General features: G+C 50.4%; 1 protein-coding gene across 2 annotated transcripts in view; it reads left to right on the forward strand.

Moving 5' to 3' along the window:
• Positions 1-25,400, forward strand: part of LOC149366787 (E3 ubiquitin-protein ligase Siah1-like) — a 54,690-nt gene that overhangs the window by 16,367 nt on the left and 12,923 nt on the right. Inside the window, exons 1-2 of one of the 2 annotated variants that reach the window (XM_089552374.1) lie at positions 22,190-22,506; positions 24,677-24,961. In XM_089552374.1, the coding sequence (XP_089408500.1) occupies positions 24,733-24,961 (229 nt within the window). In that variant the 5' untranslated portion in view covers positions 22,190-22,506; positions 24,677-24,732. Of the gene's footprint in view, positions 1-22,189; positions 22,507-24,676; positions 24,962-25,400 lie in introns of those variants that run through there. The other variant, XM_089552384.1, reaches the window with a different exon arrangement.

Below are 25,400 nucleotides of genomic sequence, written 5' to 3' on the forward strand. Positions count from 1 at the left end.
TCGTCAAATAAAGTGTTCCGTCCCAAATATCGGCCGCCGCGGCTGCTCAGTGGTTATGACGCTCGACTGCTGACCCGAAAGACTCCGTTCGATCCCGACCGCGCCGCGGCTGTCGAATTTCGATGGAGGCTAAATTCTAAAGTCCCGGGTACTGTGCGGTGTCAGTGCACGTTAAACCCCAGGTGGTCGGAATTTCCTGAGCCCATCACTACGGCGTCCCTCATAGCCTAAGTTGCCTTGGAAGGTTGAACCCCATAAACCAAACCAAACCATACCAAATATATTAACCATGTAAATTGTTTGCACTGTGCGTGATGCGTATATGACTGCTGAAACACGCATCAGTCCGACCTGTCATAAGATACTTGCTCTTGGCCAGACACCCAGCTGTACTCATCGAGAAGACGAAGACATTGGATCAGGCCTATGTGAAGGAATTGTAGATCAGCGAAAGCAGCCAGCTCAACTGTCCCACTGCCCGAGAGATGCAAGAAAATCTTGCAGGGGAAATACCTCTTGCCTCCCAAATTCTAAGACGGGCTCCCGCCGATCAAACTCGCATAATCATCCCTCCCGTTTACAAACAGATGCATCCGGAACACCATGCCGAGAGGCGGGTCGACTGTGCACGTCAATATGAGACACGCTTCAGCGGACGTCCGGATGTCACGTATACGGACGCCTATTACCATCCCTCGAAGCCAGTGACGGTGGCGGTAGCTCTCGCCCCTCACCGCACTTATCGGACAAAGGACTTAAGTGCTCAGCGGCAAAATCTGAGCTCTTCTTTGTGCGTTATCCCGGAACCCGGAAACCCCCCACATCTCCAAATATCCGCCTCACTGTTAACAACCTTTTCGTGCCTACGGTCGACACCATCCGAATTCTTGGCCTCCACCTCCAAGCCAACGGAGCCAACACCAACACAATACAACGCTTGCATCGATACACACAGCAGACAGCCCGTCTCATACGGCGCGTTTCCAACAAGCGGGCAGGCATGAAGGAGGCGAATCTCCTTCGTCTCTTTCAAGCATTTGTAGTAAGTCGTATTGCTTACACTGCTCCATATTTACATCTCACGCTCACGGAGAAGCACCGCCTGGATTGCCTTATCCGCAGCGGCGTCAAAACAGCCCTTGGTCTTCCTCTCTCTACTCCCAACGACAAGCTCCTCGCCCTTGGTGTCTCCAACACGGTTGACGAGCTCATTGAGGCGGCTCTCCTGGCCCAGCACCAACGCCTCTCCCTAACTTCCGCAGGCCGCTCTGTTCTCGAACGACTTCGCATCGCTCCCTTCCGTCTGCCATCTTCGGTGGTCAATCTCCCACCTGCCATCAAGGCCAACATCAAGACTCTCCCTCTCCCCCGCAACATGCATCCAACTCATCATCAAGATCGCAGAGAAGCTCGGGCCGCGTCACTCCAGCAGCGATATGCTGGCCGACTTGACGTGCTTTACACAGACGCGGCAGACCATCCTACTCGGACTGCTGCAACAGCGGTTGCCACAGATGAGAACATGACTCTCCATGCCTCCTGCTCCGTACGCACTTCACATATCACTACAGCGGAGGAAGTAGCTATTGCTCTCGCGCTGTCCACTTCTAAAGCTAGAGTAGTCATAAGTGACTCACAGCGCGCCATTCTTAATTTTACTCATGGCCGTATTTCAGTCGAAGCGTTTCGCGTACTCGTATCAAATCCTCCTAAACACCTGACCCTACTGATATGGGCTCCAGCCCACATGGGTCTGAAGGGTAATGAGGGAGCACATGAGCTAGCTCGAGGGCTCACTTTCCGAGCAGCTTATCACCCCGCCCCCAACATGCCCGCCTTGGTCAGGAAGGACACCATAATCACTTCACGCGATCTTCTCCAGCACTATCGTCTTTCTCGCCAACTCTATCCAGGTCCGCACCAAGAACTTACAAAGACAGAGGCCGTCACATGGCGCCAACTCCAGACGGACACTTTCCCCAATCCCAAAAGATTCCATAATATATTTCCTGAACGGTATATGCCGATGTGTAAACACTGCAATATCCCAGCAGACCTCCTTCATATGGTCTGGACTTGTCCACGACAACACATGCCAACACCCACACAACATACCTGGGAGGCTCGTCTACGCAGCTCTACCCTAGACGACCAACGAACGCTCATCGGTCTCGCTCTAGAGGCTGCCAGATTCCAAGGAGTCTTGGCCGACCCCTAGATCTGGGCCTTCGGCCCCTTGACTGTTTTAATAAATGTTTACCAACCAAAAAGCCCCTCACCGCAGCTGGTACTCAGCCTGCAGCATTCGCAATGCAGAAAGAGTCACCGCAGCAGGGGAGGTTGGCATTGCGGTAGCGCTAGCCGACCCTAATACCGAAATTGTTGTGATTCTCAATAGGCTATCCGCAACTACGATGCTGGCCGTATCTCTTGCCAGGCGTTACGCATTCTGCTTTCTACTGCACCCTCTTCCACCTCTCGCTTACTTCTTTGGGCTCCAGCCCACGAGTCGCTCAGCGAAAACGCCCAGTCAAACACTCTCGCCCGAGATCTCAGCTGCTGAACCGAGTTTGATTTGATTTGTTGGGGTTTAACGTCCCAAAGCGACTCAGGCTATGAGGGACGCCGTAGTGAAGGGCTCCGGAAATTTCGACCACCTGGGGTTCTTTAACGTGCGCTGACAACGAACAGCACACGGTCCTCTAGAATTTCGCCTCTATCAAAATTCAGCCGCCGCGGCCAGGTGTATGATCAGCCTCCCTGCTTCCACTGACACTAATATCTCACGCGCTGCTCTACCCACCACTTACACGGACGTACTCCAGCACTGCCGGCTCGAAAGATGTCTCTATTCTTCCGCACACTGTGATCTAACAAGACGCGAGGCCGTCCAATGCGTAAACTACAGACAAAAGTTTTCCAAACCCCCCTTATACAGCAGGATCTTTCCGCAACCGAGAGACCCTACGTGTACACACTGTTCAACTCCGGCCACTGTCATACACATGGCGTGGACTTGTCCACACCACAAAACAAGCAACTCAAATACCCCAGAGACGTGGGAGTCTCTCCTGCGTACTTCCGAGCCAGCAGACCAACGCCGCCTTATCCAGCGCGCGGTCGAGGCCGCACATCCCAAGGGAACCCCGCCGACCTCCTGTAAACAAGCGCAACCGGTCCTTGGACTGAACCCCTGTTTTTTGGCGTAATAAAAGAGTTCACCCCCATCATCGCACAAACGAATCTGAGCTCCTGTCCACCAGGGTCTACGAGGCAATGAGGCCGATGATGTGGCCGCCCGAGCGCTCACACACCTGGCTCCTCGTCCTAGCTCTCCTGGCTCAGAAGCTCATAAACCGCTTCTGCGGTTCCGCGAAATCTTAATGCATTACTGCGATAGACACCGCCTCTACCTGGAGCGAACTCCGCGGCGCCTGCAGACAGGAACTCTTCTCTGTCCTGCCATCGTCAAACACTTCGATCCGAACATAGATGGCCGCTGCCCGCACTGTGGAGAGATTTGCGTTATCTTTCACAGACGACGGCATAGAGAACAGCTTACAGGAAGCAGCCACACTAACCCAAAATTAGGCATGGACCATCGGACTGTCTTGCTTCCCAGAGAAGTCCGAACTCTTCCTTGTCCGGCCTAAGAACCAACGCTGCCCCCGCTCCAACATTGCCATTGAACTGAATGGTGATCCGGTACCTGAGGTTGGCACCCTCCGTGTATTGGGCCTGCTCATCCAGAACGATGGCAAAAACACCACCACCCTCAAGAAACTCAAGCAGGTTGTAGGCGAGATATCGCACCTCATCCACAGGATTTCGGGACATCATAGAGGCATGAAGGAGCGGGATCCTATGTCGCCTCATTCATGTCTTTGTCCTCAGCCGTGTCCTGTACACTTCCCCATACTTACAACTATCCAAAAATGACATAAACGCTTTGGATGCTTTGATTCGCCAGGCATTCAAGGTAGCACTTCATCTTCCCCTCAACACACCCACAAACAGATTACTAGGCCTGAGCCTCTACAACACGATCGGGGAACTGGTGGAGGCCCACCGACAGGCCCAGCACATCAGGCTCACACAAGCCTCACACAAGCCTCACACAAACAATACCGGCCAACGACCCAACCCTCCTCGCCATCCCATGACCCCTTCACCGTGAGCTCTTCTTCAGGCCGCTCCCGAGGAATATGCACCCGTCCCACCATGAGCAGCGCCGGAGAGCTCGTGCGAAGGCACTCCATGGAGCGTACGGCTCCGAACCGGACGCCGTATCGGTGGGCGCTGCCGGCACGGGTGATGAAGCGACAGCAGCTGCGGTACGCTCTTCTTAGGAACATAAACAACTTAGGACCTTAGGATCATAAACACTTGAGTTTAGTGAAATAGTGCGGGGGAAATAGTGCGGGGGGGGGGGGTTCGCTCTCTTTCACACGGAGTGGACATGTACTAAGAATCCTCACATTCCCCCTTTCCCAACCTCCACCCAAGAGGCATGGGAGATTGCCCTCCTCAACGGCTCCACATTGGAATCCGAAAGGGCTCTAGTAAAGCGGGCGCGAGACGATGCCTCGTCGTGCGGTATCCCGGACTAAGGATACCGACCGTGTATCGGGGTCTTCTGACCGCTAAACTCTCTTTGAGTGTCAAGGTTTTATTGCGTAAGCAATACTGCGCCAGGTTTCGAGCCGTCGCGTGGGCCCCGGTTGACCTCGAACAGCATTGCTTCAGGCGCGTTCCGCCAGATGCCAGCGCCGTCGGCGCGCTGCCGAGCAGTTTGCTCTGCCTACGACACATGGCGCCACTAGGAGGTCCGCCACTTCTGGGCTTCGCAGTCGCCGTCAGCAGCATTGGCGCGCAGTGCGTCGATGGCATTCTAATAATATCGGTTAAGCAATTAGCCTCATTTCTAGTCAGACCACATAAATAACACCCCTAAAGAAAGTCTTAAAATGCGTAAAAGTGGATCGGACTTTTGTCTACTTTTTCCCGTAGTTGCCGATTAATAAGAACAATTCCTTTTTTGAAAGTGTAACGAACTGTTTCATGCCCTGGTAGGCGACATGCCCTGGCAATATCTCATAAGTACACAGGACGTCTAGTGAGGTGTAATATCATCTGCCCTGGAGGAGCCCCTAACAAGTACTAACCTAAACGTTGCTGCTAGGCACGGTAATAGGAGACGACACACGATGAAGTTATTGCAGGCGATGAGACAGCTCCCAAATAAGTGACCAAGCGTGAAGCAACATAGGCGGAAGAAAATTTGATAAGGCCGGGTGAGACGAACTCTGGAGGGGAGGGGGGGGGGTTGAAGAACAAGTTTGAACGATCCCCGGGGCTAAGGGACGTGAGAAGGATGTTAATGAATAAATAAATTATGTGTGCCTGAAGTCATGTATGCATGGCGCAGATTAATAGCGTGGTTAGGGGTAAAGAGAAGAAATCAGAACAAAACGCTGGGGCAGCGTATGAGTATCGAGCGTTAGCAATATCGAACGAATATTGAGTCATTATCCATCTTCGTTATATCCGGCCCAAATTTTTCGTTATATCTGGATATCTACATTTTTATGCCAACGTATACAGAGCAAGGAGACAAATCGCTTGACACCACATCGAATGTCCAACGACAATTACTTTGGGCGTAATGGATGTTCGAATTTTCGAGAAGTCACGATTTGGGGGAACCAAAGGTCGTCGGTGCGAATCCCTATGATCTTATGCTCCGCAACGCGTTGAATCGTTTCATACCACCCTCATCATTCTTTACCATTCAAGTGGTCCACAATCTGTGTGCAAATTGCACCACCCACTGGTGCCACTTGAATGACCTTGTGTTTCTTACTAAAGTGACCTTGAGTAATGATGGTATTAGGGCTAACGCTCTCAAGCGAGATTTAATGACGATACTGACAGGGACAGGCATCGAGACTGCGACATAGAAAGTGCCACGCGTGCACTTATATTTCACTACTTTGGATGTTTCTTGCAGTTGTACCTGCAATTTAAGTGGACACGAAAGGCAATTTCAGAGGGGAAACCTTAAATCTCAGACGTAGTCAAAAGCCAAGGAGGAAGCAAAGTACACGAACGGAGGTAGGCAGCGAATGGGTTAGACGTACAGTGAACGTTGTAGTAAGAGAGGTAAAAAAAATTACCGACGATTACGTTACTTCCTAATGCGAAATTTGAGCGCAGCAAATAAGCTGTTTCACCTTTTCGATAGATTGAGGCAAAGAAATCGAGCAACACATGTATGCGCTATCACAGAATTTTTTTTTTATTTTTCACACGTATTCGCAATTTCGGCTCGGGCGGTGCACATATACAGATCCGCCGCTACCGATCTGGCTCTCTGATTGCCACCGCACAGGGGTTGCATTGGAGGAGGAGCGAAGAAAGGAATTGAGTTCGAGCCGGCGCTTTGACAACCGGAGACTCGCAGGAAGAGGGGGGAGGGGGGCGGCGTGTACACCCAGCGGCAAACGATGGGGGCAGAAGCGCGCGCAGCAAGCGGACAACACGATAAAGGGAGGAGGGAAGAGATAGCAGCGACTGACTGATGCCGCTGACGCCGATAGCGCTGGGAGGATGAAAGGGGGGCGGAGCTGGTTCCGAGGCCGACGCCGACGACGACGCGAAACCCAGGAACGGACGCCAAAGAGCTGCGCTCTAAAAAATTTCCGAAGACACTTTGGAAATTCTAATGTGTGCTTGGCGAAAGCCTTGTAGTAAACCCACCGCCGCTTTCCCGAACCGCTTGGCGCGTGGCGGGCTTCCCGCATGTGAGGTTTTTATTCTTTGGTGACGGCGATCTCTATTTTGATTGCAGTGTTTTAGAACGAGCTCTTTTGCGCCCGTTTGGCGGCGTCGCCGTCGCCGTTGTCCGTTCGGCGTTCATTGTGTTCATTGGCGTTGGCGTTGATGTTTTACACTCCGATCATTTTAAGGAAAGGAAGCGCTCATAACTGGCTCCCTGGGTCAGTGCACGCCTGAATCGCACTTTTGTGTTGTTGCGGCTGCAGGAGCCATTGCCTAGCAACCATCGCGGTGGACACCCGAACCGCGCCGTACAGGAAGGGAGGCAGTGGGAGTGAAAGAAGAAAGACAAAGAGGGGCTGTAGTGAAGGAAATGAAAATTGTATTTGAGGAAAGGAAATTACGCAGAAACTGTCTCGCATCTCTCGGTGGACACCCGTCATCCGTTTGCAGAGGAAGAGGGAATGAAAGAAGGAACAGAAAGGGTGCCTGTAAAAATGAGATTCAACCGCCGCGGCTGGGATCGAACCCGCGTCTTTCGGGTCAGCAGCCGAGCACCATAACCACTGATGCTCGGCTGCTGACCCGAAAGACCCGGTTTCTATTCCGGGGGCGGCGGTTGAATTTCTTTGGATGAGACATTCTACAGGCCCCTGTACTGTGCGATGTCAGTGCACGTTAAAGAACCCCACGTGGTCGAAATTTTCGGAGCCCTCCACTACGGCGTCTCTCATAGCCTTAGTCGCTTGGGGACGTTAAACCCCATAAACCAAACCATAAACCAGACTAATTGGTAATTAGTAGTAGTTAAAAAGTGGCATGTAGGACTGTGCACTGCACCTGTACCTTAACACTAATTAATCAGTGTACTAGCTAAGGTCACGCTACCTACACTAACCATAATTAACTAGTATCACTAAATGTGCAGGTCATGCTTAATTGTCCTTAACCATCATTATGTAGTTATTAAGTACAATGAATAATCATGAAATCCCTTTATATCATGGTCCGATGTCTTTCGATTGCAGCCGATTCGATGTCTTTCGATTGCAGCCGATTAAGCATCGATTGGCTATCGATTGGCATATGCCCTATAAGGCATGCATCCGAAACGAGGACACATTTGCTAAGCCGGGGTCACGACAGTACGAGGCATTAAAGGCTTCCTTCCGCCCTAAAAAAAAAATTATATGCATACATACACATGCCAAGGTTACCGGATGCATTGATATTCACAAGAACTCATGGCACTAAGCACGTAAGACGAAGAAATTAGCGAGTAACAAAAAAAATCTCCATTATCTGCTCGTGTGTTCGTCTCACGGAGTTGCACTGCCAATAAAGCCGCTGACTGCTTTCTCCCCTACCGAGTGCCTCTCTCGCCAGAGCACAAACTGTTGCAAGTACACGAAGTGTGCACCGTTAAATGTCCTGGCATTTAGAAAGCCAGCGCAGTTCTTGTCGCAGGCAACACTCCTCTCAATGAAGTGCATAAAACTGTTAGCAGCCAACATTGTATTAGGTCCGCGCCCAGAGTGTGAAGAAAATAAATTATATTACTATGATTAGAGCAAGGAACCAGTGTAAAGTTTTCTTCTTTTACGAAGAGAAATGGCGCAGTATCTCTCACACGTCTCAGGGCAACTGAACGAAGCCGTAAGGGATGGAGTAAAGGACAGAGTGAGAGATGGAAGGAATAAATAGGGGCCCTAATAGAGGGCTCCGGAAGGTTACAGCCAGCGTCTCTGCTTTGGCGGACGCGGTTGTTAAGACGCGCGTCTGTTCTTTCACTCTTTCCTATCGTATCTTTTAACTCTCCTCTATCTGCACGTGGCAGCGGTTGAGGCTCAGCTCGAGCCAGTCCGCAGGCAAACGAAATTTTCTTTTCATTCTGTGTTCAGTCGCAGCAACCATAACAACAGGGCTGCCGAATAATTTCGACCACCTGGGGATCTTTAACATGCACTGACCGTGCAGCACACGGGCGCCTTTGAGTTTCGCCTCCATCGAAACGGGGCCGGGTTCTAACCATTGAACTCTGGGTCAATAGCCGAACATTCTAACCACTGAGCCACCGCGACGGGTATACTTTGTCTTCAATACGTATGTTTGAATACAGCGCTATATTTAAATCCATTGACTGCTAATCACCCCGATAATTTCGTCGTTGACGCAGGTTCACCCACTTACCAGTTTAAAGCAGAATCATTCGGCTTCCAAAATGTTCACAGGGCATATCACACTTGTCTAAAGTGGCCCGACGGGCGCTTCGAATAGCGCGAGCGTGTCCTGATCGCATTCACCGGGTTCAAGATAGATCGTCAAAAGTTCCACGAGCATGGATGCTGCTGCATTTGCGGCCGACCGACATACAGCCCTCAGTGATCTCGGTGCCACGATTGGCGGCTCTTTATCAGTGAAAGAGCACTGGCTTCTAAGCCGCGAATGCTCATGACAAAACATATATGCACGCGCGGTTTCGGCGTTATCGCATAGCGGGAGTCCATTGCGGAGCGCCTATACGTATGGCGGTAGCCTGAAACATTGCCGATCCAGCCGCAGAGCTACTTTAGCGATAGAGCCGGTGCTTGCTTCCCGATAATCATACCTTGTCCCGGCTGGCTGAGTATGCCACCGCGGTCACGTTCATTGCACTATTGGGAAACTGATGTTTAAGCCTGTTACTGCCGCCAGGCGCCGCAGGCGCAGTTCGAAACGCCCGTCGGACCACAGCGGGCAAGCGTGTTCGACTTTGCGTCTGTCTTTGCACGGTTCGAATGAGTTACAAAAATTATGATCACTGTATACGAAGTGCTTGCGGCAGTTAAGCTGCTTTTTATGCGAAGCATATTACTAGAGGTACACTACAGCCCTTCGCCGTGGTTGCGCGCCGTGCACACCACGTGACATACCACGTGACACATGACGTCACGACAGAGGAAGACGGAGGTACACTACAGCCCTTCGCCGTGGTTATGCGCCGTGCACACCACGTGGTACAGTGACGTCACACCACGTGACACGTGACACATGACGTCATGACAGAGGAAGACGGAGGTACACTTTTTTTTTATTTATATAGAAGACGGAGGTACACTACAGCCCTTCGCCGTGGTTACACGCCGTGCAAACCACGTGGTACAGTGACGTCACACCACGTGACATACTGCGTCACACATGACGTCACGACAGAGGAAGAGGGAGGTACACTACAGCCCTTCGCCGTGGTTACACGCCGTGCACACCACGTGGTACAGTGACGTCACACCACGTGACATACCACGTGACACATGACGTCACGACATAGGAAGATGAGGGTCCACCTCGCGCCGTCGCTGTGGTTGCACGCCGTGCAGACCACGTGGTACAGTGACGACACACCACGTGACATACCACGTGACACATGACGTCACGACAGATCGCCGTCACGCGCTGGGAGAGGGAGAACGATGCCATCGCACAGACAATGGAATGTCCTCGAGCGGCATTCCCGCGCATTTCCAACGCGCGTTCACACTCGGTGTAGGTGAAACGCTCGCTCCACCGGGCAGGCGGACGCGGCTTCCGTGGCAATCCAGGCGCCCACCCAACGCGCGTCTCGGGGTTAGTCGGCGTTCCGCTGTAGCCATGCCGTTGTCTTCCCCCACGACGAAGGCTTCTAGTGGTTGTATTAAAATGACAAGTATTCAACCAAGGAAAGCCATGTATTACCAAGCCTAGCCATCAATATGCTTCGCATCTGACCAGGGTTAACCAAGTTAAGCCTCAGCCATTTTAGAGCGCAGCTCTTTGGCGTCCGTTCCTGGGTTTCGCGTCGTCGTCGGCGTTGTCGTCGGCCTCGTAACCAGCTCCGCCCCCCTTTCATCCCCCCAGCGCTAGCAGCGACCGACTGATACCGCTGGATGCCGCTGACGCCGCTAGAGAGTCAAGATAACGTGACTGCATAGAACACCGTCGCCGCCATGCAGAAAGAGGAGGAAAGGGTCCCCCCCCCCCCCTGTTCTTGTGTGGCCGATAGGGTGCTCTTCAGTTGCCGACGCGCCGGTTATTTCACGTAGGCCCCGGCATGTCGACGAATACGTGACCACCTTCCCACGGCTAGACCTGGTTCTTAGCGCTGCGGAAGCGAGGGTATCATATTGTTTGTGTCGGCATCGGCGGCGTTGTCCCTGAAGGAAGGAAGGAAGGGAAAACTTTATTTACAGTAATGGTTCTTCTGCGGTTTGGGGGCTTCTTCAGAGACGTCTTGGTTCTACCCCCAGGAGCCTTCCCTGTCGAAGTCGTCCGCCTCTAACCAGTGGTCGGTTGCCCTCAGTCCAGGGCTCCGCTGGCCACTGCCGCCCGTTGAGCTCGCTGTACCAGACCTTGTTGGTCTTCGCAGCGGTCGCTGGACAGCAGAGTCTCCCACTGCTCCGCACTCGGGTTTTGTATTTTGGGGACCAAGTGTATGTTTTGGCAGGCCCATGTGATGTGGTATAGTGTAGGTTTTTCGTCGCACCAGGGACATTTGTTCGTGTATATCGTAGGGTGCATTTTGTTTAGTATATGTAGGTTTGGGAAAGAGCCTGTTTGTAATTGTCTCCAAGTGATAGCTTCCTCTCTGCTGAGAGATTTGTGCGGTGGGGGATATCGCATTCTTCTGCCTCTATAGTTTTGTAGTATGGCCGAGTATTCCCTGGGTGCTGGCGCGAGTTCCGCGGTCTCGTCGGAAGCTCGGAAAGTAATGTATCCTCGAGCTATCCTGTCGGCCTCTCGGTTCCCTGCAACCCCCGTGTGCCCCGGTACCCACACAATTTTGTGTAGGATCTTGTCGTTTTGTTCTTCCCGGTTTTTAATTCTGTCACTCGCTGCGAGGAGTATACGGAGCGCGTGACGACCTATCCTGCCATTCATGTAATTTCGGCAGGCTGTTTGAGAGTCCGTAAGTATTGTTAGTGACCGCCCGGTTCTATAGCCCTCCGCCACTGCTAGAGCAACGGCTACTTCCTCGGACTCTGCAGCTGTGCAGCCTCGGAGAGACTGTCCCTGAAACCAACTCCGCAGCTGGGGTTGACTCACTATCGAAAAGGTGAAACAGCTTATTTGCTGCGCTCAAATTTCGCATTAGGAAGTAACGCAATCGTCGGTAATTTTTTTCTAATTTCACGAAGTCGGCTGGAAAAGTCTTCAGCCACAGAGAATTTGGTTCCTTTCAGCTTCGAACAAGCCTGTAACACCGCAAGTTTTTCTCTGTAGTCCTGAAACTTCATAATTACGCGGCGGCTTTGATATTTCTTCTTTTTTTTATAATAGTGCATGTTTTGTAAATTAGCGCCATAACCTATCACATTACAAACGTTTAGCATGACGTGACAGTGCTTGCGGCAGTTAAGTTGCTTTTTTTTATAAGCGTGCATGTTTCGTGAATTAGCGTGGTCACCTCTCAGAAACTTTATCACGACGTTACATCGCTAACGCCAGCTGTCAACTTCCCATGCGCGATGGTCCGTTCGGGCTTTGTTGGCTTATTCTGTTGCTGGCGAGCGCAATGTCAAAACAGTAGCGCCATGCTTGTAACGTGTTGATAAGTTATTGGGTGGTTCTCGATACAGCAACGACAGTGCTGCTAAAGCGGGAGTGCGAAGAGCGAACTCCCGTTCATTTGTAGCTCGCCTGTGACCCACTACGTTCGTTCTTCAGAGCGCCTCGCTGCTAGTGGAAACGGCCGCGAAGTAATATGCTTCTCGTCGTGTCGTTGTGCATCCAAAATAGAAATAAAACGGCGATGTCTTTTTGCTGCGGAAGCAGCACTACGCTAGGAGTGAGCGATTTCGAGGAGCCATGAGAGCCCCAAGTGCGCATGCGCGAGGAGCAGGCAACGTCACATGGCGCACACACGGAGAGCAGCGCGCAGCCTACATCTCTCTCATCGCCCCACGTACACACCTATAAGTACGATTCAGGCGTCCACTTACCCGTGGAGCCATTATGCACACTTCCTTTCCTTAAAATGATGAGAGTATAATACGTTGTCAACGGCAACGCCAATGAACACAACGAACGCCGAAGGCCTATCCAACGCAAGCAGCACACATGTGTCCCTACCGCCACGTAATTAAGGCACGATTGAGGTGTCCACTCTTCCAATAGGGCAGTTATGCGCGTTTCCTTTGCTTTGCTTCGGTGGACACCTGAATCGCGCTAATATGTTCGTGGGGCTATGAGAGAGAAATGTGAGCTGCAGGCATTGACAACGTTTGCCGCCAGAAACGCGGTGCAGAAGCAATAGGCTTTCATGTTCGTTATGTTTGTTATTGGCGTTGGCGTTGACAACGCGACTGCCGCGCCGTTGTTGCCGCAATTCTACTGGGGAAGGCCATTGGTCAAACCACAGCAAATTTTTTGCCGCGCACACTGCCTGCTTTATCAGCGTATGCTGGAATGCGGTTTGGTCAAGCCTTCAGTACTTGGGTGGCCCGATGGCGGTTGGTTCTTTCATATTAGACAGTTTAGCTGTGCGTCCGCAAAAGCTGTGCGTACGCTACGGGAGCACCTTACGCGCGCTGCCACCCCTCCTGGCAACAGCAGTTTCGGTTGGGAGTGGCTAGCGTAGCGCCCGGTAAGCGTAACATACAGTGGCACCATCTGGCAACAAGTCAAGGCTCTTGACTTGTGTTCTAAAAAACTTATATTGTGAAAGCAATACTATGCCAGGTTTAACCGCTCGTCGCGTGGTCAATGGATCTCCCTGCTCCTCGAAGGATCGCCGCATAGACCAACAAATACAGGTGGACGGGCTCACTCAACGCTCCCAGCGCAACTCACGCTGAGGAGGTAGCCATCGCCCCGGCGGCCTCTCACCCTCAGGCGCAATATATCCTCTTAGACTCGCAAGGAGCTTGTCGAAATTACGAGCTGGGTTGGGTCTCCCTTACAGCTTATCGAATACTTCGGAACGCGGCACGGGACCGAGATCCTACGCTCCGCTTCTTAGTTTGGACTCCGGGCCACCAAGGCCTACCAGGTAACGAGGCTGCAGACGCAGCCGCCCGCGCACTCACTTCCCGGGCCCCTGGCGATGACCTTACCGATTCGGATCTGGACAACGAACCCCTTTTAATATTTAAAGATATAGTCAATCACTATCAAGACTCTCACCGCAAATACCCGACCCCTCTCAAGGGGCTGGGAAAAGCAGGTGAGCGTCTTCTGATAAGACTTTTTACAAATACATTGCTGTGCCCGGAAGTCATGAAACACTTCGACCCCTCCTTTTCTGGCCTCTGACCATACTGTACGGAGGTGGCTGACACCTACCATATGGTGTGGGCATGCCAGAAAAATCCCTCCCTAACCCCCAACCCCAACCCAACCCGAGAGGACTGGGGGGCGGCCCTGCTCGGCTGCCACGATCTTCCGGCCCAACAGGCCATGGTCCGGCGTACCCGAGCGGCGGTAGAGTCAAATGGGGTCCCGGAATAGGGACCCCACCTAGTATTGTGAGGGGGGTGGCGCACTAGGGGCCACCTCCCAAACTACCTCTGTATGTGTAACCTGTAATAAATGTTTTTCACCACCCCCACCGCGCCTAACAGATGCTGTGACGTCAGCCTCTCCGTTGCTATGGCGACGCGTGACCTCAGCTTCCTCTTTCCACCGCAGCCAGGAGGATCCGATCGTGCGCGCTCCTCGAGGACTCTCGCCATGGAAGTCACCGACGTAGAGTCTAATCTGAATCTAGTTGCTCTACTGCTTCTGAACAGTTTAACTCTAAGGCGATAGCCAATCAAGCTAGGAAAAATTCAAGGAAGAGGTTACAATACGCCCAAGAAACGGAAGAACAACGAGAAGAACGACTGCGGAAATGACGAGAATCAGAAGCAACCAAGCAAGCCACTTCAAGTTCAGAATGTGAGTCCAGCTGTGCTATACGGAATGAAGCTAGGAGACGAAGACGTGCCGAGGAAACAGAAGAACGGGTCGAACGTCCTGAAAAGCGGATGAAAACCAAGGATGTGTACGCTAAACAAGCAAACAATCAGCACGACGGTGTGTGACCAAGCATAACGTTGCATTGCTTTCGCCACCAAGATGGTTTAACCAGAGCACAGAAATTTTTATTTCCTCTTTTATTAATGGCAGTGGTGGTTCCATTCGAAAGCTTTTTTTTTTAAATGTAAATCACTTGAATCAAATGAAAGCATAAATTCTAGTGCAAAGTTGGAGAAGTACTTTACCGGGGGTCGTTGCTATGACGACAGTGTACGCCGTAGATAGCTAGGCTTAACATCAAGAAATTCTTGAATATATCTAAAAAAATTGGCTGTTGGAATATATCTAAAAAAAGCCTGGATAGCTCGAAGCGGAAAGCTGCGGCGATGCTCGTGGTTTAGCTGAAGGTTACACTTACGGTTACACTTAGGGTATATCTTTCTGGCTTTTCCGAAACGTATTAAGGCGGAAGCCTTTAATGTCTCATCGTTGTAAGCAGCAGTTGTCGACAGAAAATGTCACGCTTTTCAATTGGTGGAAACGGTCGTAACGTCACAGTGCGCGAATTTCAAACGGGGCCAATGGTACTTTGGCTAGTAACCATGCAACCAATTGAAGGGATCGTATAGTGATGCTCCAAGTAAGTGGGACTGAGCTTAGTTAATTGATTAATTACCCAATTAGCGTAATTAGCTTTACTAGTCAGGCTATATAAATAAATAAAACCGATTAAGAAATTGGCCGAGCTCAGCAATCGAACCCCGGTCTTCGGCGTGAAAGACGAGCATGCTATCCACTCCGCCATGCCAGCTCGATGGTTTGGAATGAACAAAGGCGCGCCTAGTGAATACGGTGTCTTCACTCACTCTCATCCTCCTCCATTCCCTTCCGGCGAGGTTTAGGTGTCCACGGACAAATGAGAGACAGATACATTTCCTTTCCTCAAAAACCAATTTACCGACGGGCGAGGCGTAGAACCGAATGGGCGATGGCGTTCTATGGACTCCTTGGCAGCGTTGCAAGACGCTGTCGCGTTCCACTCTTAGGGGCGAAGCTTAACATCTTAACCACACATCAGTGACCACACTTTAGGTAAAAAAAGTGTCCCCCTGAATTTTGTGAGACAGTTACTGCGTAATTTCCTTTCCTCAAATACAATTTTCATTTTCTTCATTACGGCTCCTCTTTATCTATCTTCTTTCACTCCCAATTCCTCCCTTCCTCTACGGTGCGGTTCAGGTGTCCACCGAGATGACACAGAATTACTGCGCCATTTCCTTTCCTCAAAAAGCGTTGCGTTCAAAGGGTAAGACATCGCGCCGAACGGGTGGTGGCGTTCCGTGGACCCCCTGGCAACACTACAACGTGCTGTCGCGTTCCACTCCTAAAGGCGAAGCTTAAGCGTCATTAATTAGCAGTTAATTAGTATATAGGCATTAATCACTAATTAACCATTAATTAGTGATTTGTCATCCCTTAGTAATTAGTACTCAATTATATGTGACGCCACCAGTGCCACAGAAACAGCGAAGGTGGTGCGGAAAACGCTTCCGCCTCTACCCACTTTAGACAGTCAAAGTGCCCCCTGAATTTTTGTCTTAGCTATACAAAATTTGTACTACACTTATACAAGACGGTTTCTTGGCCGACCGACTGTTGCTTCTTCTTTTCTTTCCATTGCGAGTGTCTGGGACTATTTTATGGGCAAGCGGGAATTATATATCGCTCCTTTCAAAGCGTCATGGATGTCCCAGTCCGCGCACAATCCTCTAGGAGCAGCGCTGTAACGGTGGTGGCGTTCGGCCGTCCACACACTGTCTGTACGGAGGCGGAGGAGGAGACGCGCGTCTAGTGAGTGCGGTGCTGTCTTAGGAGGTTGCTTTATTAGTTTATTGGGGTTTAACGTCCCAAAGAGACTCAGGCTATGAGGGACGCCTCAGTGAAGGGCTCCGGAAATTTCGACCACCTGGGTTCTTTAACGTGCACTGACACACGGGCCTCTAGAATTTCGCCTTCATCGAAATTCGGCCTCAGCGGTCGGGATCGAGAGACACTGCGATGTGCATTCCTTTCGGGTGTACGCCAAGATATGAGAGACAGGCATGTGCTTTCCTTAAAAGCAATTTTCATTTCATCTTCCTTAAGGCCCTTACTGCGCAGTTCGGGTATCCACCGAGATATGAGAGACAGACGTCGTTTCCTTTCCTTAAAGCCAACTTTCTTTTCATTTTCCTTCCCTTACGGTATAGTGCCTATAAGAAGTCTCTCTCTCCTGGCGCACTGTCTTTTTCATGTATTTTTCGCGCATGCGCAGAAGTGGCAAATCTAGGCTCCGGGTCACGCGAAGCGCAGTGTTGACTAGCCTTGTGAAGCTTTTCGCTTCAAAAACGATGACTGTTTGTCAGCTATATCATTAGAGGGGTGATAATGAGCAAAATAAAAGTGAATACAACCGTTTAGAGCGGGCTATCGCGTCGAAAAATGCAGCGGCGATGCAGTATTTGGTCCGAAGCGGGAGTGCATGGCGCCGCCATGTTGCCAACGTTAACCACGCCAGCCACGCAAGCAACGCAACTGAAAGCCCGCTGGCTTGCTTACATACGCTAGACGCAGGGCTCGCGCTTGTGTTCTGCGCATGCACACTACGGTCCCCGGAAGCTCGTTGCGTACGTTAAGCCCTTGCGGACGCACAGCTAAACCTGTCTATTGCTAGCAGCTAGTATTGCACTAGAAACGATGCTGTGGTACAATGTCAAAATTTATTTAAAACATACGTTGATTATGATGAAATTTAGAAAAAAAATTACCGACGATTACGTTACTTCCTAATGCGAAATTTGAGCGCAGCAAATAAGCTGTTTCACCTTTTCGATAGATTGAGGCAAAGAAATCGAGCAACACATGTATGCGCTAGCGAACCCTCGCTTCCGCAGCGCTAAGAACCAGGTCTAGCCGTGGGAAGGTGGTCACGTATTCGTCGACGTGCCGGGGCCTACGTGAAATAACCGGCGCGTCGGCAACTGAAGAGCACCCTATCCGCCACACAAGAACAGGGGGGGGGGGGGGGGGACCCTTTCCTCCTCTTTCTGCATGGCGGCGACGGTGTTCTATGCAGTCACGTTATCTTGACTCTCTAGCGGCGTCAGCGGCATCCAGCGGTATCAGTCGGTCGCTGCTAGCGCTGGGGGGATGAAAGGGGGGCGGAGCTGGTTACGAGGCCGACGACAACGCCGACGACGACGCGAAACCCAAGAACAGACGCCAAAGAGTTGCGCTCTAAAAGAGGACACATACACACCATTTGTTTCAGTACAATGAAGCTCCACAACACCACCTTTCATTCCGCGCAATTTCTGACGCGTAATTAGAATATTTAGACTTGGTTTTATTTTTAAAAATAGTATAAATGCACTACACACCCGTAACACACTTTACGGTCGTCGTTTCGTGCGCCTGATACTCAGAGGGCTTGGCTTCGAACTCCTATGCCGGCAAATTTTTAAGGCGAAAGCCTTTAATGCCTCATACTGTCGTTAGCAGACGCTGTCGGCAGCCGTGTCGACAGACGCGTCGGCAGATTTGTCCGCCATTCGGCGTCACTGCTTAAAAAGAAACTGCGCCGAGGGTGGGAATCGAACCAGGGCCTTTGGCATTTGAAGAGGAGACGCTACCGCTCCGCCACGCAGGCGCAAGGTTCCAGCATGAATAAAGGCGCATCTAGTGGATGCATAGGTTTCATAAGTAAAATAAAAAGAATAAAGTCAGGAAAACGAAAATAAAAATAAGAAATTAAGCAAAAATAAAAACAAACTAAAATAGGCGATGAAAATAAAAATAGAAACGATAAAAACAAGAAAAGGAGCAAAAATAAAAAATATGAAAAATAAAAGTAAATAAAAACAAACTGCGCGCCAGGAAACGCGTTTAGAGAGCCAAAGTGCCCCCTGAATTTTTTTTTTTTCCACCGAAAGCTACATTGGACCTCGCTGCGGCGGTGCTCCGAGGAAGCAGAGACCGGCATTGAGCCTTTCTCGCTTTGGCGAGCGCGGCTTCGGCCGCTTATCTGTTTTTTGAGCAGCGTCCGCTTCGGCGGACGCAGTTGTTGCTGCGACGCGCGTCTTTTCTTTCTTTTTTCTCTTTCCTCTGATCTTTTCACTCTCCTCTGTCTGCATGTGGCAGCGGTGGTGGCTCGGATCGAGCCAGTAAGCAGGCCCGTGCAATTTCCTTTTCATCCTTCTCTCTCAGTCACAACAACAACAACAGCCATTGCCTAGAAACCGCCGCAACTGGCGGACGCCGCGCGCTCGCCGCGCCATCTGGCATGACGTCTCACTGCGCGCCTCGCCGCGGAACCGTCACTGTTTAGTATGACGTCACACCGCTTGCCGCATCGTTGCGCTCGTATCCGCTTGCGCTACGTATATCCTGGCATAGCCGAGCTAAGCCACAGGCAATTTTTTATATACATAAGTAAACATCCAAAGGTTACCGGATACATTGGCATTCACAAGAATGCGTGACTAAGTTTAGGCAATTTTTTAAATACATAGGTAAACATCCAAAGGTTACCGGATACATTGGCATTCACAAGAATGCGTGACTAAGTTTAGGCAATTTTTTATATACATAGGTAAACATCCAAAGGTTACCGGATACATTGGCATTCACAAAACTGCGTGACTAAACTTAGGCAATTTTTTAAATACATAGCTAAACATCCAAAAGTTACCGGATACATTGGCATTCACAAGAATGCGTGACTAAGCTTAGGTAATTTTTTAAATACATAGGTAAACATCCAAAGGTTACCGGATACATTGGCATTCACAAGAATGCGTGACTAAGCTTAGGCAATTTTTTATATACATAGGTAAACATCCAAAGGTTACCGGATACATTGGCATTTAAATACATAGGTAAACATACAAAGGTTACCGGATACATTGGCATTCACAAGAATGCGTGACTAAGCTTAGGCAATTTTTTATATACATAGGTAAACATCCAAAGGTTACCGGATACACTGGAATTCACAAAAATGCGTGACTCGTACGAGCGAATGACAAGGTTCCACTACCAATAGGGCAGCTGCCTGCTTGCTCCCCTACCGAATGCGTCTCTCACCAGCGCACAAAGTTTTGCAAGTACAAGAAGTTTGCAATGGTTTTATGTTCAGGCATTTAAAGAGCGAGCACAGCTCTTGTCGCAGGCAACGCTCTTCAGAATGAAGAGCATAAAACTGTTAGTCGCCCACATTGTATTAGATCCGCGCGTTGAGTGTCAAAAAAGTAAATCATATTAGTAAGGTTAAAGCATGCAAGCAGTGTCATATTTTTTTTTTTTGGGGGGGGGGAGAAAAAAACCGCGCCGTAGGGAAAGGGATAAACGAGGGAGTGTGAGAAGAAAAGAAAAAAAAAACTGTCTCCCCCTGTAACCGAGAGTAGAGTAAGCATGAAATGTTTACGGGCATAACACAACGTACGCTGACACGATGAGACGCAGGCCTCTCAAGAATATGTATATGCAGCGCGTTCGAAACTGTCTAAAGTGCGTAGAGGCGAAAGCGTTTTCCGCACCACTTTGCCTATGTGACACTGGTGACGTCACCACTGGATTACGTCACACATAATTGATGACAAAGCAATGGCAAATTACTAATTATGGACTAATTACTGGTTAATGACTAATACTAATTAACTGCTGATTAATGACGCTGAAACATCGCCTTTAGGAGTGGAACGCGACAGCGTGTTGTAGCGCTGCCAGGGAGTCCACGGAACGCCACCATCCGTTCGGCGCGCTGCCTTGCCCTTTGAACGCAACGCTTTTTGAGGAAAGGAAATGGCGCTGTAATTCTCAGTAATCTCGGTGGACACCTTAACCGCTCCGTACAGGAAGGGAGGAAGTGGCAGTGAAAGAAGAAAGAGGGGCCTTAATGAAGAAACTGAAAATTGTATTTGAAGAAAGGAAATTATGCAGTAACTGTCTCACATATCTCGGTGGACACCCGGTGGACACACACAACCGCACCGTACAGGAACGCCACCGCCCGTTCGGCGCTTAGCTACCGGCGCTTGTATGCCGGTCCTGTAGGAGGGCTTAGAGAGTCTCGTTAAATCTCGTACGGTGCCCGGATGTTCTCGTTTCAGTGCCCGGATGAGTGGAATTCAGTGCCTGGATGTTGCCTCTCGGTCTCGGCGTGACGTCACCACACTGCCGAAAACGGAGCTAAAAGCATTTCATGCTTAATAGGTCCTGTAGTTGATTGCTTTGGTTTAGTTTATGGGGTTTATCGTCCCAAAGCGACTGAGGCCATGAGAGACGCCGCAGTGAAGGGCTCCGGTAGTTTCGACCACCTAGGGTTCTTTAACGTGCACTCACACACGATCCTCTAGAATTTCGCCTCCATCGAAATCCAACCGCCGCCGCCGGAATCGAACCCGCGTCTTGTTGCCGTAGTTGAGGGCTCCGGAATAATTTCGACCACCTGGATCATATGATTCGGAACGGCCCGCAGTCCCTACCGGCGAGTCGATTCATTACCGACTCTGCTCATTGGGAGGCTCTAATGCTCAGCCCCAACCCGGGGACACAGATCAAGCTCCTCCAGCAGGCTGAAGACACCGCCGCTGCCCAAGGGATAGCGGCTGTTGTTTAATAGAGGGGCGACTTCGGGTCGGTCCTCTATATCGGCAAGAATAAAGTTTCACCCTCACCATCACCTGGGGTTCTTTAACGTGCGCTGACATCGAATAGCACGCGGGCGCCTTTACAATTCCCCTACCCCTTCCAGAGAGGCATGGGAGACAGCCCTCCTCAACTGCTCCTCGCCTGAGTCCCAAAGGGCTCTGGTGAAACAAGCGAGAGACGGGGCCTCGTCATGCGGTGTCCCGGACTAGGGACGCCGACCATGTGGCGGGGCCACCATGTGGCGCCCAAAGTCTATTTTACAAAAAAAGTTTTCACCACCACCATCGCAACGCGCCCGGGTTCTAACCATGGAACTGCGGGTCAGTAGCCGAGCGCTCTAACCACTGACCCACTAAGGCGGGTAAATTTGGCATTCTGTACGCATGTTTGAATACAACGCTGGAAGGAGCTACGGACCTTTTAAATCCACTGACTGCTAATCACCCACTTAATTTCATCGTGGACGCAGGTTCACCCGCTTACCAGTTTAAAGCAGAATCGTTGTTGGGCTTCGAAACTGTTCACAAAGCATGTCACACTTGCCTAGAGTGGCCCGACAGGCGCTTCGAATAACGCGAGCGTGTCCTGGTCGCGTTCACCGGCTTCAAGATAGATCGTCAAAAGTTCCACGAGCATGGATGCTGCTGCATTTGCGCCCGACCGACATACAGCCCTCAGTGATCTCGGTGCCGCGATTGGCGGCTCTCTATCAGTGAAAGAGCACTATCGACTAAGCCGCGAATGCTCATGACAAAGCATACATGCACGCGTGGTTTAGGCGTTATCGCATGGCGCGAGTCCATTGCGGAGCGCGTATACGTATGGCGGCAGCCTGAAACGTTGCCGGTTCAGCCGGCAGAGCTACTTTAGCGATATAGCCGGTGCTTGCTACCCGATAATCATACTGTGTCCCGGCTGGCTGTGTACGCCGCAGCGGTCACGTTCATGGCACTATTGGGAAACAGACGTTTAAGCGGGTGAACGCCGCCAGGCGTCGCAGGCGCAGTTCGGAACGCCCGTCGGACCTCAGCGAACAAGCGGGATCGACTTAGCGTCTGTCATCGCACGGTAGGAATGAGTCACGAAAATTATGATCAGTGTGCACGAATTGCTTGAGGCAGTTAAGTTGCTTTTTTATAAGCGTGCATGTTTTATAAATTAGCGTTGTCAACTCTTACCTTAGAAACTTTTAGCACAACGTTACACTGCTTGCGGAATTTGCTTTGTTTTTATCAATGTGCATGCTTTGTAAATTAGTGTCGTCACCTCACAGATTAGGAACTTTTAGCACGACGTTACAGTAGTTGCGGCAGTTAAGTTATTCTTTTTTTAATAAGCGCGCATGTTTTGTAAATTAGCGCCGTCACCTCTCAGGAACTTTATCAGGACGTTACATCGCTAACGCCAGCTGTCAACCTCCCATGCGCAATGGTCCGTTTGGACTTAGTTCGCTTATGCTGTTGCTTGCTAGGGCAAGGACAAAACGGTAGCGGTATGCTCGTAACGTGTTCATAAATTATTGGGTGATGCTCTATGCAGCAACGGCAGTGTCGCTAAAGCGGCACCACTACCGAAGGTTGCTTAAAGAGCGAACGCCCGTTCGTTACTTGTAGCTCGCCTGTGACTCGCTACACTCGTTCATCAGAGCACCTGGCTGCAAGAGGAAACGGCCGCAAAATAAAATGTTCCTCTTCGTGTCGTTGTGCGCCCAAAAGAGAAATAAAACGGGCAATATCTTTTATGCCACGCTCACTATATGCCTGCTTATCAGCGTTTGCTGGAACGCGGTTTGGTCAAGCCTTCAGTACTTGGGTAGCGCGATGTTGTTGGTTCTTTCATTTTGGTAGCAGCTAGTATTACTATCATTACTTTGCCGTGGCACAATGTCAACCGTTAGTTAAAGTGCACATTGAGCATGATGAAATTTGTCAGCGTAGGCTTTGCAAGGACAGAGAAAAAGAGGACACATACACACCATTTCTTTCAGTGCAATAAAGCCCCATAAGACCACCTTTTTAATCTGCGCAATCTCTGACGTCTAATTAGCATATTTATAATTGGTTTTATTTTTTAAATTAGTATAACTGCAGAACACATCCATAACACACTTTACTATCGTACACACCACAAGGCGTTTAACTGGTGCCCCTGTAAGGCGCTTCCTTTGCGATTTATGCGTTGCGTGCGCGCTTGATACTTACAGGGTTTAACTTGAATCCCTATGCTGGCGAATTTCGTTTGTAGTGAAATACATTGGCGACGAATTTGCGATTTCGCTGCGGCGCAAGGAGGCACAGAGACCTACCTTGAGCCGTTGCCTAGCAGCCGCCGCGGCTGGCGGACGCCGCGCGCTCGCCCCGCCATCTGGCGTGACGTCACCTCAGGCGCCTCGCCGCGGAGCCGCCGCCGCGGTTCGATATGACGTCACACCGCTTGCCTCGTTGTTGCGCTCGCTTTCGCTACGTATATCCTGTAGCGGATCTAAGCCATTGGTCATTTTGTCTCCTTTTGAAGCTTCTGGGAATATTTCCGTTACATTTCTCAGGCCTTCCTGTAAATGTTATAGGTCACTGCGACGGCTTTTCGAGAAAATGAACTTTATACTTTGTCGCGCAAAACTTGGTGGCCGCCATCTTACAAGGCACTGATGACACGCATATGATACGGGCGTGATTTGGACTAAGTATGAAGTGCCCCACGTCGGTGGTGACAAAAAATTCAGGGGTCGCTAAATGGAGAAAAAAAAACATGCCAGGGATTGGGAGGTTTTACGCCCATAAATAAATGTTTAGAAGATGAATCTACATTGAGGTCTCATTGATAAAATAGGAAATAGTGGGGTTTGCCGTTTCGAATCAGATGTGCTTTGAGGGTCGCCCCAGTGAAGGGCTTCAGATTAAACAATCTGGGCTTCTTCAACTGGTGAGGACATTGCCCAGCGCAAAGATGTTTCTGTACTTCGCCTTCATCGAAATACCCGCTGCCCGCCACAGCAATGAGCCACCGCGGCTGGAGAGAAGAATTTGAGATGGCTAAAATTAGTAACCGTTAAGAACATTGGTTCGTATGTGGCTTGGTCTCGGTGAAAATTATGTTGCAGAAAGCGTTTCTTTGGCTGCCGAAGCTCATCTCTCACGCTTTGATTTCTCCTGAGCTTTTTGATAACCTGCGCTTTTTCTAAAGCCTCAGCCTATCGGCATGTAGGCCCTAATGCATTGTAATCTAATCTTTGCCACAGAGTGATCACGTACGGAGGCTGCGGCATCCTTCCTCATCAGTCAGTGTCGGAGCGCCATGTCCCGAAAGGGAGGCAGCAGACAACGGGGCGACGCCTCACCATCCCCGTCAGCGCAACACTCATCGGGTCTGGAGGTGGATTCTGACCTGGAAAGCCTCTTCGAGTGTCCCGTGTGTTCGGACAGCGTGCTGCCGCCGATCACCCAATGCGCCCACGGTCACCTCGTGTGCTCCGAGTGCTTGAAGATGGTCGCCGGCAGATGCCCTACCTGTCGCGAACCTATCGGTGAGTAACAAAAAAGGCTGAGATGCAGTGCTTCCAGTAGCGAACGACGCCAGTATGAGTACCAAAATGTGATGACGGCACCTGTTGCTAAGCAAGTTTTTTCGTTACTGATAACGCCTTATCTACATCGCTACAAATGCTGATCTGACGCCGTAACAAACTTTGTCTGCGCTAAGAATTTTTATCAGAGCACAGCGAGCTGCAACCTTGCGATACGTTCCGCAGTAATTGACGAATGCACCCGTGATAGAAGTTGCTACCGAAGTTGAATGCGATTCGCTTAGCCACAGACAATGTGACCTAAACCAAAAGCTGTTGTGGTTTAACAAGACTGATCATAAATGATTAGCGTAATTATAAAATGTAAAAGAAGTCATGTGTTGTCGGCCAAGAAGACTGCACGAGGTAATATTAAGAGCGGTGAGAAGATGAGAAGATG

Source organism: Amblyomma mixtum, chromosome 1 (assembly GCF_055824585.1).
Source record: "Amblyomma mixtum isolate Tamu chromosome 1, ASM5582458v1, whole genome shotgun sequence".
Taxonomy (NCBI): Eukaryota; Metazoa; Arthropoda; class Arachnida; order Ixodida; family Ixodidae; genus Amblyomma; species Amblyomma mixtum.